This window comes from Scyliorhinus torazame, chromosome 12, assembly GCF_047496885.1.
Source record: "Scyliorhinus torazame isolate Kashiwa2021f chromosome 12, sScyTor2.1, whole genome shotgun sequence".
NCBI classification, from domain to species: domain Eukaryota; kingdom Metazoa; phylum Chordata; class Chondrichthyes; order Carcharhiniformes; family Scyliorhinidae; genus Scyliorhinus; species Scyliorhinus torazame.
In genome coordinates, this window is record NC_092718.1 from 173,818,347 (window position 1) to 173,831,300 (window position 12,954).

At 49.7% G+C, this 12,954-nt stretch overlaps 1 protein-coding gene across 1 annotated transcript in view; it reads right to left on the minus strand.

The window, feature by feature from the left end:
* Positions 1–8,457: 8,457 nt before the first annotated feature.
* LOC140386750 (eosinophil peroxidase-like) overlaps positions 8,458–12,954 on the minus strand; it is a 63,098-nt gene continuing 58,601 nt past the window's right edge. Inside the window, exons 12-14 of the mRNA XM_072469403.1 lie at positions 12,572–12,777; positions 10,795–10,956; positions 8,458–10,511 (exon numbers count right to left, since the gene is read on the minus strand). Of these exons, the coding sequence (XP_072325504.1) occupies positions 10,048–10,511; positions 10,795–10,956; positions 12,572–12,777 (832 nt within the window). The 3' untranslated portion in view covers positions 8,458–10,047. The remainder of the gene's footprint in view (positions 10,512–10,794; positions 10,957–12,571; positions 12,778–12,954) is intronic.

Sequence of the window (12,954 nt, forward strand, 5' to 3'; positions counted from 1 at the left end):
AAACAGCTCAACCCAGCAGCCTCAGAACCGAGCAACGGCCAATGTTCCTCTGACTGAGTGGGCACCCGAAGCTAAGTATAGGCTTTTAGTAATAGTGATAGTTTAGGTTGTAGAGTTTTGTGCATGAGTAGATTTGACTGTGTGTAAATAAATGAGCATTGCTTTTGAACTTACTAACTGGTGTATCGAGTCTTTGATCAGTATTCGGTTTTGAACCTTGTGGCGGCATCGAGAGATACCTGGCGACTCTTGAGCAAATGTTATTAAACAGAGCCAAATTAAGAGACAACAGCAAGTTAGCAACATTTACTGGCGACTCTGCTGGGACTCGACTTAGAAGTAGCCTAACCACTCCGAGAGAACCTAATTTTGAATTGTAATTGAATTGGCACAGAAAAACCACAAGTGTAAGAACAGTACTGATCAAGCCTCCGAGATTCGGAAGTGTGTTAATACATGCGTACTAACAGGCATATAAGGTAACCCTGAGAGATTTTGTTGCTAAAACTGCCGGGAGTTTTGTAGGCCGGAAATTAGCGTAAGCCGTATCCGTGTTTACATCACCACTTTATCACCCCCTGTCCCAAATTCAGTAGAGGACCTAGATAGAGAAAATGGCAATGAAGGCAATGGAACGCCTTATGAACCCCCAGGAATTTGAGGTCGCAGCGACCAGTGGAGGAGAACAGTGTCCCGTTTGAGAAGATGAGATCAGGAAATATCTCAAAGGGAAAGGATGGCCCCTTTGGCGTGAATTCTGCGCCAATGACGAAACATGTCCCGGGAGTATAGGACATACTTGGTGGGAGAACCTGTCAGAGATACATAAGAAGAGCTTAGGGAAAGCTCGCAAGCCAATGGCAATCGTGTCCTGTGGCACAATTGCGAGGCACAGAGGAGGTCGTTAGGACGCTCCGTCGAGAGATAGAATCATAGAATCATAGAATTTACAGCGCAGAAGGAGGCCATTCGGCCCATCGAGTCTGCACCAGCTCTTTGAAAGAGCACCCTACCAAGCCCACACCTCCACCCTATCCCCATAACCCAGTAACCCCACCCAACACTAAGAACAATTTTGGACACTAAGGGCAATTTAGCATGGCCAATCCACCTAACCTGCACATCTTTGGACTGTGGGAGGAAACCGGAGCACCTGGAGGAAACCCAAGCACACACGGGGAGCATGTGCAGACGCCGCACAGACAGTGACCCAAGCCAGGAATCAAACCTGGGACCCTGGAGCTGTGAAGCAATTGTGCTAACCACCATGCTACCGTGCTGCCCTCGGAGAGAGACAGAAGAAGTGAGGTAGACATGAGCGAAGTAGAGAAGGAGAATAGAGATTTAAAAGAGCAGTTAGCAGCAAGGGACAGAGAGGTGGATGATGCCAAGAGGGCATTCTAGTCTTGTCTCGCGCATTTGAATAGTTTCCAAACGCAATATGATAAAGCCTACCAGGACACGTAATGTGCGGTCTGGGTAAGACAAGAGACCGAGCAACAAGTTGAGAAATTGCAGAAACAGTGCAATGATTTGCAAGCAGCCCTACGAGCACTCAATACTTCCACGGCGGAACAAAGGCAGAGCTCCGTAGACCACGCAAAGCGCCGTAAGCAAATTGCAGAATTGCAATCTCTGCTTTCCGTTCAAAATGGGTTTCAAAGCACATTTGGACCCCAGTTAGATCGGGAAAACGGCCCTGATTGGCAGGAATTAAATGAGACTGCCCATGGATACGTACATGGGACATGTACACAGGAAAACCCCCAGAAAAGGAAAGCGCCCCAACCCCCAACCGAACAGGTAGAACACCCCCCCCCCCCCATGAACCCTGTAGCCACACACCGCAGGGCCGCAGGAGAAGGAGAAGCAGATTTCCTTTACACAACCCCGTTAACCGTGACCCAATTACGGGACGCGTGTGGAAAAATTACACCGTTCCTTCTCACATCAGACCCCTACCAATTTTTCGCGAAAGTCAAACAGCAGACGACCATGTGCGGCCTGGACGAAAAGGAACAAGTGAAGCTCACAGTTTTAAGCCTCGACCCTTCAGTCGTGGCAGCTCTTCCCAACCCACAGAATGTAGGAGGAGGCACACGCCAAGAGATGCACACAGCGATCCTTGATGCGATCGGCTACAACAAAGGAGACTCTGTAAAAGGCCTAAACAAGTGTAGGCAAAAGAAAACAGAGCACCCCACAGCGTTTGCTGGACGCTTGTGGATACACTTCACAGCAGTTTTCGGAGAGTTAGCCCGCGCCCATTTGTCCCCAGATAATATGGCCAAATGGACTCAAGTCCTAGTCTCTCACGCGACAGAAGCAGGACAGAAAGCTTGCGCAAATTATGACCCCTCAGATGAGGCCCACAATGAAAAATGGGTTTAGAAGAGATTGTCCCGCGTTTGGGAGCAATCAGTCCAAAGCAAAACCACACTTATAAAACCCGATGAAGAGCAGGCAGACATGAATCCAGTTAAAGTGCACCAGAACCCCGCATGGGTAAATGAGGGCAGAAACAGCCCACCCCAGCCCAAAGCTCAAGAATGTTACAATTGTGGACAGCTAGGATACTTTGCACGAGAGTGCAATGTGCCCCAAAAGCAGCAGAGAAACCAACGGACGGGCACCCTAAACAGGAATAGGGTGAAGTCAACCCATAGCGTTAGCGCCCGTTCAGAGAATGCAGACATGAACGGCACCGACTGACGGTGTTCGGGCTCCCCAACTTGGGTCTGCGACACCGTTTGAGACAAGTCCGGTAGACCGGTAGTGGCAGGCAAAGTTCGGGGACACCCCGTAGAATTCCTTTGGGACACAGGAGGGTCCCGCACCACACTCAATTCCTCCACGATGTTTCAGCGAGACACGTGGCCCACAACAGACACCATCACACTCAGCGGCTTCACAGGCCATTTACAACAGGGACACATCAAAGCCCCTGTAGCAGTACAAATAGGGAACATCACAACTAAGCACCCCGTAGTTTTGGTTGATCTGCCCCAGGCAGCAGAACATATCCTTGGGATCGATTTCATGAGCTCCCGTAACCTTTCTTTTGACCCAGTTAACCAGTGTGTTTGGACAATGGCAAAGGCAGCATGAGCTCCCTCCACGCTCACAGTTGGAGAGTATGTAAACAGGATTTGCTCAGTAGGAGACTTCTGGTTTGACCCTCGAGCCATTAGTGCAGACAAACAGGTTAGGGCAGTCCTGCAGGAACATAAAGCAGCATTTGCACAGCACAAGCACGACTGTGGGAAATTGGCTGGCTTTGTGAACATTACAGGTCCCGACCCTAAACCCCAGAAGCAGTACGGATTTCCCCAGGAAGCAGAGGGAGAACTCTCCAAAGTAATAGAGAGTTTGTTGGATCAAGGCGTACTCAGATCAGTAGCCTCCACAGAAAACGCACCAATTTGGCCCGTCAGGAAACCGGATGGATCATGGTGACTGACCATTGATTACCGGGAACTGAACAAAATAACCCCAGCAGCAGGCCCCACCGTAGCCACGAGTCCCGAGACCATGCTCAAACAGAGACTCCAGTCAAAATGTCTTTCTTTTTTGGACATTAGTAACGGCTTTTGGTCCATTCCATTGGCTAAAGTGTGCCAGTACAAATTCACCTTTACATTCCAAGGGCAACAATACACGTGGACGTGCCTCCCACAAGGCTTCCACAACTCCCCCTCCATTTTGAAAGTGAACCCTCGGAAGGCGAGGGGCCCGGATGGGATCCCTGGTCGTTCACTCAGAGCCTGCGTGCACCAGCTGGCAAAGGTATTCGCGGACATCTTTAACCTGTCCCTACTCCACTCCGAGGTCCCCACCTGCTTCAAGAAGACCGCCATCATACCGGTACCAAAGAAGAACCAGGCAACGTGCCTCAATGACTACCATCCAGTGGCCCTGACTTCAGTCGTAATGAAGTGCTTCGAGAGGTTGATCATGAAGCGCATCACCTCCATACTCCCAGAACGCCTTGATCCACTACAATTCGCATACCGCTGCAACCGGTCCACATCAGACGCCATTTCCCTGGCCCTACACTCATCCCTAGAGCATCTCGAAAACAAGGACTCCTACATCAGACTCCTATTTATTGACTACAGCTCCGCCTTCAACACCATAATCCCAGCCAAGCTCATATCAAAGCTCCAAAACCTAGGACTTAGCTCCCCACTCTGCAACTGGATCCTCGATTTTCTGACCAACAGACCACAATCAGTAAGAATGAACAACAACACCTCCTCCACAATAGTCCTCAACACCGGCGCCCCGCAAGGCTGCGTACTTAGCCCCCTACTCTACTCCCTGTGCACACACGGCTGCGTGGCAAAACTTGGTTCCAACTCCATCTACAAGTTTGCTGACGATATGAACATAGTGGGCCGGATCTCGAATAACGACGAGTCAGAATAGAGGCAGGAGATAGAGAACCTAGTGGAGTGGTGTAGCGACAACAATTTCTTTCTCAATGCCAGCAAAACTGGTCATTGACTTCAGGAAGCAAAGTACTGTACACACCCCTGTCAGCATCAACGGGGCCGAGGTGGAGATGGTTAAATTCCTAGGGGTGCACATCTCCAAAAATCTCCATCTTGAGCAAACGTAATTAAACAGAGCTAAATTAAGAGACAACAGCAAGTGAGCAACACACTGCAATGAAGTAAGTGTGAAAAGCCCCTAGTCGCCACATTCTGGCGCCTGTTCGGGTACATGGAGGGAGAATTCAGAATGTCCAAATTACCTAACAGCATGTCCTTCGGGACGAGTGGGGGGAAACCGGAGCACCCGGAGGAAACCCACGCAGACACGGGGAGAACGTGCAGATGCATGGGCCGGGGTGGGGGGACGGGTTTCATATGACTCCACTCCGATGTCGGTCCGCCGATTCTCCAGCTCTACGCGGCCCCCGCCGGCAATTCTCCGCGCGCGATGGGCCGAGTGCCCGCTGAGATAGGCCGAGTCCCGCCAGCGCCGTTCACATGTGGTCCTACCCGGCGGGACCTCGGCGTTCATCCTGCAGGAGGTGGCCTGGTGGGGGGGGGAGGGGGGATCCGACCCAGGGGCAGGCCTCCATGGTGGCCTGGCCCTCGATAGGGGCCTACCGATCGGCAGGCTGGCTTGTCCTGGTGGGGGCCTATGTTCCCCCACGCCGGGCCCCTGCAGCTCTCCGCCATGTTGCGTCGGGGCTGGCGTGGAGAAGGCAACCCGCGTGCATGCGCAAATTTGCGGCATCCGTAGCGCGCATACGTGAATTCGTGCCGGCCGCAGCGCACATGCGCAGAACCGTGGTGCCCGTTTGACGCTGGTATTGGCAGCTGGAGCTGCGTGAGTCGCTCCAGTGCCGTGCTTGTCCCCTGCAGGGCTCAGGATCGCTGCCCCTAAGGGCCTGTTGGCGCCGTCATAAAACGTGACGGCTGGGAGAGCTTGGCAAAAGTGTTTTAGATCTTGGACGTGAAAGGAACAGTCTTGCTGAAAGAACTGCTTTATTGTTCTAAAACCAATGCGTGGCTGGCACATGCTTGCTGTAAACTTGAAATGATCTTGAATCTACAGAAAAAGTAGACAAGCTGACCAGAAGCCTCCAGACCCTCGAAGGAAGAGTAGCTGTGTTATCTCCCTCTCTCTGCTGCTGGTTGCCTGCTGTCTTTGTGAGTCGATAGTGAAGATCATTACAAGCTGAAGGAAAAGAAAGTGTCCAATTGGAGGCCTAACCATCAGACAGGCAGCACGGTGGCGCAGTGGTTAGCACTGCTGCCTCACAACGCCAAAGTCTCAGGTTCGATCCCGGTTCTGGGTCACTATCCACATTCTCCCCGTGTTTGCATGGGTTTTGTCTCCACAACCCAAAGATGTACAGGGTAGGTGGATTGGCCACGCTAAATTGGTACTTAATTGGAAAAAATGAATTGGGTTCTCTAAATTTATATAAAAAAAGAAAGAACTAACTAGGACTCTTCCTAGTGCTTCAAAGAGCCTGGGCGGGATTCTCCGCTGGCCGATGCTGAAGTCGGGAAATACGATTGGGCGGAGAATACCTTCCGACCCCAAGAATGCGGCAAGCACCGATTTGGTGCCAAATGGCAATTCTCTGTCACCTCAAATGGTGTCAATGCGTTTCTCTCCGCACGTACAGTAGACACCGTTTGCATATTATTAGCGAGCTTGACCCAGTACTCTCCTGGGCCTCCGTGATTCTCCGCCTATGGTGGGCTAGGTTCCCGATGGTGAGGTTCACTTGTGCTTTTAAAAATCATGAAACAGGCGTGGCGGCTGCTGAGGGAGAGAGGGGGTATGGAAGGTGGCCAACATCTCCATAGTTTGCTGAAGGTTGTGCCGCTGGCCGGGGGGCTTCTGCCATGGCTGGGGGGAGTAGTGAGTGGTGTCCAGGAGGTGGGCCGCGGGGTCGGCATGGATGGGCATGGAGCACCGTTGCCGCAGCCGGCAAGGTAGTCATGCTGCTGCGCACACCATTAACAGCCTTTGAACCTGGTGCCAAGAATTGTATAGATATCCCCCAGGGCACCCCCCCTCTGGCCCCAGACAACCCATCAGTGGTATGGGCGCTCCAGCACAACCAGTACCATCTTTTTGGCTGGCATATGTGTGTGTGGGGAGTGTAATGTTTATGTGCAGCTGCAGCTTGTCAGCCTCCTGAGTGTCAATCATGGACCCGGCGAATACCGCACCATTTTTCATTAAAATCCATTATGTTCCACGCGGCGCTGGTGCTTGCCCCTCAACCATAACAGAATCGGTGCAGGTGTGGCGCAGACGTTCCTGCGTGAAAGTCCACGGAATCTCCGTTGGAGTCAACACTTAGGGCTGAATTCTCCGGTCGGCGACGCCGAAATCGGTTCGCCGATTGGCCGGAGAATCACAGTTCCCGACTGAAATGGGGGCGGTGCCGCTTTTGTGATGCTCCGCCCCCCCCAAAGTGACGTACTCAGGGAGTATGCTGCGCGACGTATCGACAGCCTCTGGACAATGCCGGAGGCCTGCGCCCCGATGCTCCGCCCCCGACCGGCCGAGTTCCCGACTGTGTGGGTCCCTCATGGACCCATCCGTCGCGAACTCGGCGTGGCGGCTGCGGACTCAGTCCAGTGCCGCCACAGTCAGGGAAGGGCTGATCCGCGGGCGGGGGGGACTTTATCAGGGGCTGGCGGCATTGTTGCAGGGTGGTCTGGGGTGTGCAAGCCGATCAAAGGGGGGCACTATTTCGCGGGCCAGATCCGCGAGGGGCCGCCACCATGTAGCACGGCACGGCTGCTGCGTGGCCACGGACCCGGCAATTCTCCGGGCCATATCAGTAGATAGAGCCAGGTGCTCTATGCTGCAGGCATGCCAGCCCCCAGCCTAACGGAGAATCGGTGGCCGTTTTGCGCCACCTTTGCCATGCCGACATCTCAGAAACGGAGAATCCCGCCCCCTTTGCTCCTTTAATTTTATTAGTTTTTTCTTTACCTTTCAACCACCCTTTGTCATAATATACACCAGGAGATCAAGGTGCAGACACACACTGATGGACACACAGTGGGACCAATCAACACACACAACACCGCAGCCAATCACCAGGGAGAGCACACGCACTATAAAGACAGGGGGCATCAGAGTTCCCGCTCATTCGAGTTGCAGATATCTAGGAGGACAGAGCTCACAGCCTGCAGCACAGACATTCACCATGTGCTGAGTGCATCGACTGGTTAGGACAAGGCAAAGGTCTTTAGTTAAAGCTAGTATTGTATTCACCCACAGTCTGAGTACGTTGAAACAGTTAATGATTCAATAAAATAGTGTTGCACTGTTTCACGTGTTGGTGACCTGTATGTGGTCCAGAACACCCAACACGTCACCCTTTTCCCTCTGTTGTTTGCCTGTGTGTGTAGAAAGTGGGGGTAGTTAGAAAGGGGGACTCAGATAGTCGATAACCAGTTATATTTTTTGCCTATTGTAATTACTGTTTATAATAGAAGGTTAAATTCCCCGCCAGTACCCTGGCATCCCCCTGCCCCCAGCAGTTAGTGCCATGGGGCATTGTCGGGGGGGGGGTGCGGTCTGGAAGGTTGCCTATATCATTTGGAGGGGGGTCCACTTGTGTGTCGGGAGGGTCCCTTCTGTGCATGGGGGTATGGGGGTCTCCATGTGTGCGTATATGTGCAGGTTGGCTTCCTGTGTTTTATATCGGAGAACTGGGCGTCCTTTAAAAATGGTGCCTTGATCTCAGGATTACCGGATTTCTCTGGCCCTATCACACCCGGTGGATTGTGATTTTCTTGCCTCACCCAGCACTCTGTGCACAGAATGGAAAGTTCCGCTCTCTACTTCTTTTTTTTTTGCTTCTCATCTCAACTTTCTAGATCCGCCTGGCTCTTACTGGGGTAACTCATTGCAAATTCCCACCTCTAAAGAGAAGAGAAAGGCAACAAGAAATGAGTGACACTGAGGTTAGCAGCCAGAGTTTATTGTCTATTTCATAGAACCAAGATTTCAAATTTTCATACAATTGAATTTTCAAATGAATAAACATTTTGAAAAGGCAGTTCTGCCAAGATGCTTTAGAATGCGTAGCCACTGATTTCAAAACTGGTTCATTAAAATCATTCAGAATATGAATGAGACTCATTTTCTAATTTAACCCCATAAGAATTATATCCAAATTAATAATTGGATCCAATCATCACTATGCAAACAACTGGGGGGTCATTCTCCGACCCCCCAGCGGGTCGGAGAATGGCCGTTGGCCGCCGTGAATCCCGCCCCCGCCGGTTGCCGAAGTCTCCGGTACCGGATATTCGGCGGGGGTGGGAATCGGGCCGCGCCGGTTGGCGGGCCCCCCCGCTCGATTCTCCGGCCCGGATGGGCCGAAGTCCCGCCGATAAATTGCCTGTCCCGCCGGCGTAAATTAGAGTACCTATTTACCTGCGGGACTAGGCGGCGTGGGCGGGCTCCGGGGTCCTGGAGGGGGGGCGCGGGGCGATCTGACCCCGGGGGGTGCACCCACGGTGGCCTGGCACGCGATCGGGGCCCACCGATCCGCGGGCGGGCCTGTGCCGTGGGGGCACTCTTTCCCTTCCGCCTCCGCAACGGTCTCCACCATGGCGGAGGCGGAAGAGACTCTCTCCACTGCGCATGCGCGGGAAACTGTCAGCGGCCGCTGACGCTCCCGCGCATGCGCCGCCCCTACATGTCATTTCCACGCCAGCTTGCGGGGCAACAAAGGCCGTTTCCGCCAGCTGGGGGGGCGGAAATCCCGCCGGTGCTGGCCTAGCCCCTCAATGTTGGGGCTCGGCCCCCAAAGATGCGGAGCATTCCACACCTTTGGGGCAGCGCGATGCCCGTCTGATTGGCGCCGTTTTGGGCGCCAGTCGGCGGACATCGCGCCGTTTGGGGAGAATTTCGCCCCTGATTGTTGCAAAGCAGAAAATTACAATTCCCGTGCATATAATGAAACAGGATCAATTGTCAAAGTTAGTGAAGGGTCTTCCTTGAAGAAACCAGAAACAATGTACAGTTCACACACTGTGAGGGGTGGAACTGATTGTGGGGCCGAGAGAGTGGGGGCACTGGAGCTTCAGTCGTTCGTCTGGATTTTAAACTAATTGTTTACCTGATGATTGATTATTTATCACATCGTAAATCTCATCTTTTGTACTTCCAATCTTTGGGTTATTGGTGGGCATGAAGGAGAGTTGTCATGGGCCACGAGCTGTCACAGGAATTCATATGACCCCTGACAAAACAACTGCTGAGAAGTTGGTTTGGCGGGATTCTCCGGTCTGCCAGTCACCTGTTTCTAGGTGGCGTGCTGTTAGGTGGAGGCGGGATTCTATCTTCCCACCGCTTGTCAATGGGATTTTCCATTGTACCCACCCCACGGTGCCAGAAAACGCACTGGCCGGGGTGCGCTGCCGGCAGGAAAAGTGAATCGTAATAACCGGAGAATTCCGACTCCCAGCTCAGATTTTAACTCAGGAACAGATCCCTTTAACATTCTATTGTAAAGATCCTTGTTTATGCCTCGAAAAAGGAAGAAGATTAAACTGTAAAGAGTAAATGGCCCAGAAAATAGCTGTATTTGCTTAAGGAACCTCTCCTTAACTCTAACCACACTTGGTCACCAGAATTCAACTGAATGATGGTGCTTCCTGATATAATAGAATTCCCGTATCTATTTGACACATCTGAGATGATCACCTGAGAACGATTCTTTCTGAGCGACAAGGTTACTTGTTTGCTCCCTCCACAGTGATACGAAAATTGATATACTCCTGCTATTTGACAAGTGAATACTCCTGTTCGACCATTGTAATCTCTCTGGCCATTGTAGAACTCCTTTATACATGGAATTGGGTTCCCTCGTTTCAGATTTCTTACATTAAGTTGCGCAGAAAAGGCTGACTTTTTTGGAGCACTGAGAGATACTGGAATAGGTTGACTGCAATTTCCTGTAGGTCCTCCAATGCCATTTTGAGCAACTTGAGATCCAATAGACTGGGGTTCTGAAAGAATTGCAAGAATAGATCATCATGTTTAAATGCACTTTAGGATCTATGATTCATTTAACAATACTGCCTCCCTCATTTGAAACCAAGGCTAACATTTACAGAAAGGGAAGAGCAATGAGAGTCAATGGGGGAGGATTTGATAGGTAACCTCCTCTTATAGTTTAGAGCTCAGATGATGAAGGTGAAAATTACAATTGTAGTGGTTATATTCAACCCTTCTCACCCTATGCCAACCAATGACACTAGCTATTCCGAGGTGCTGGATTTTGGCTCTTACCTTCACAGCCAGGTGGTGCAATGTTCCACTGCCCATTACTCAGACAAGTTAGCGTATCTCCTCCCACCAACTTGAATCCGGACTCACAAGTGTACCTGACCGAGGATTTACAGATCGAGAAATGGCCGTGGTCCACAACAGGGATTGAGCCACAGGGGGTCACTGTAAAAGGTAAGAAAAAAGACACTAATTAGGAGAAAGGAAACCCAAAGCTATGGAGAACATTATGTTGCGTACTTCCAATGTTCTGAGCACTTGAAAATAAAACAGGCAAATTAGTGAGAAGAGAACAGAAAAGTAAATAAATGCAAAGTTAATCCCTGTGGAAGGGTGATGTGGGAAATGGAGACAGCTTCAATTCCACTGAGTATTCCACTAAGAAAAGAAGCAACTGTGAAATTTAAAAAGTCCATCCCGTCAATTAGTACAGAGAAACAAGATTGTAAGGCGCCAGCACACAACCATTCAATCCCCGAGGGAGCAGCACAGGGAAAAATTGAGTGGCCTTTATTCTTGACCCAAGAAAGTAACAAAACACCTCCTCTAGAGATTATTACACTGTCACAGCTGAATAAGAACTTTCTTCTTTCTAATAATAATCAGTTTCTACCTTAGGGTAAGTTGTGCATCTGCACAAAGAAAGTACCGATCATTATTTATTTTATCTAAACTGAGTAAACACTACCATCTGTGTTGAGGGAAGCGATGAAACACTCTATCCAGAGAGAGATTTGCAAACATGTGGTGATTGCCCCTTTAAGGGCAATACAGTAGAGTAAGTGATCAGGACTCAGAGTGGGGAATCACCCCAAGAAGAGAGGTATATTGGAACTAAATGCAAGCATGTCCTCCTGAAGATCGCTTATCAATAAATCCCTTTTTGTTCTACTAACGGAGCCTTCTAAAGTGCATCATTGCAAAACAATACCAGTTAATCCTGGTAACATTCACTCTGTGTGAGAATATTATGGCTCAAGTTCCACTACAGAGCCTTCAGTATATAAAATCTAGATAGACATTTTAATATCATACTGAATAAGTGTTGTACTTTCAAAGATGGGCAGGATTTCTCCCTGCTGTTAGTTGTTCAATTTTCCATTACCACTCATTGGTTACAGCAGGACTGCCAAGCTTTGACCTGATCCATTGAGTGTGGAAAGGCTTATCTCTGTGTACAGCATTGTGCTTACGATGTTTAGCATGCATGTATAGTCCTGTGTTTTAGCTTCACCAGTTTTTAGATATGCCTGTTGCTGCACCTGACATGCTCTCCTGCACTATTTAACCAATATTGAGCTTTGCGGCTGATGGTAAAGGTGGAGTAGAGAATATTCTGTGCTGTGAGGTTATAAGAAGAGAAGATAAAAATGGAGAGCAAATAGGCTAACAGAGTTGTGCAATAAATAGTCAAGAAAATGTGGAAGACATTAATGGGTGCTGGAGAGAAAGGAAAGGATTGAGCGATTGAGTGAGATGGTTATGTAGAAGATGAGACAATGGTTCAGTGTGCTTGAGTAATAGAAGAAGAAGGTGAATAGGTAAAGTGATCCATATTGATAAGTCTAAGTTTCTGGATTCTGAAGATATTGCCCTTAACCCCTCAGAGTTTTGATCCCTGTGCCACGAGAGCAGACAGAAAAGGTTGTTAATGGAGTTTAGCTCGGGAGTGTATTTATGTTCTTTTCTTACAACATCAGATTTGCTTAGTTTTACCTTCAAGCATAAATGAACTGTTATATCAGCATTCTGATGGCTGGAGATGGCAGTAATACCCTACCTTGCACATCCTCCTTCCAGGCACGCAGGTCCACCTTTGGTATCTGGTTGCAGTTTACGTATCCTCGTGGGAATGTTTCAAATTTAAAAGCATCCCGAGGAAGAAATTGGATCCCGGTGTTATCACAGATTATCCTGGACATAGAGATTTCAGCAAGAGCCGAACGTTGGCGAACAGTAAAAATGTCTTTATTTTCCCACCAGAATCTGAAATACAAAGAGAAACGTCATTGGTAATTCTCGGAAAAGTACAGATTTAACCCATTGACTACAAAGAGTCCATCTGCATTGCTGAGTATAGGAGCAACAGAAAAGCCTGGGAGGGGGAAGAGGTTTAAAAAAATGTTTTAAATGCCCAATTATTTTTTTCCAATTAAGGGGCAA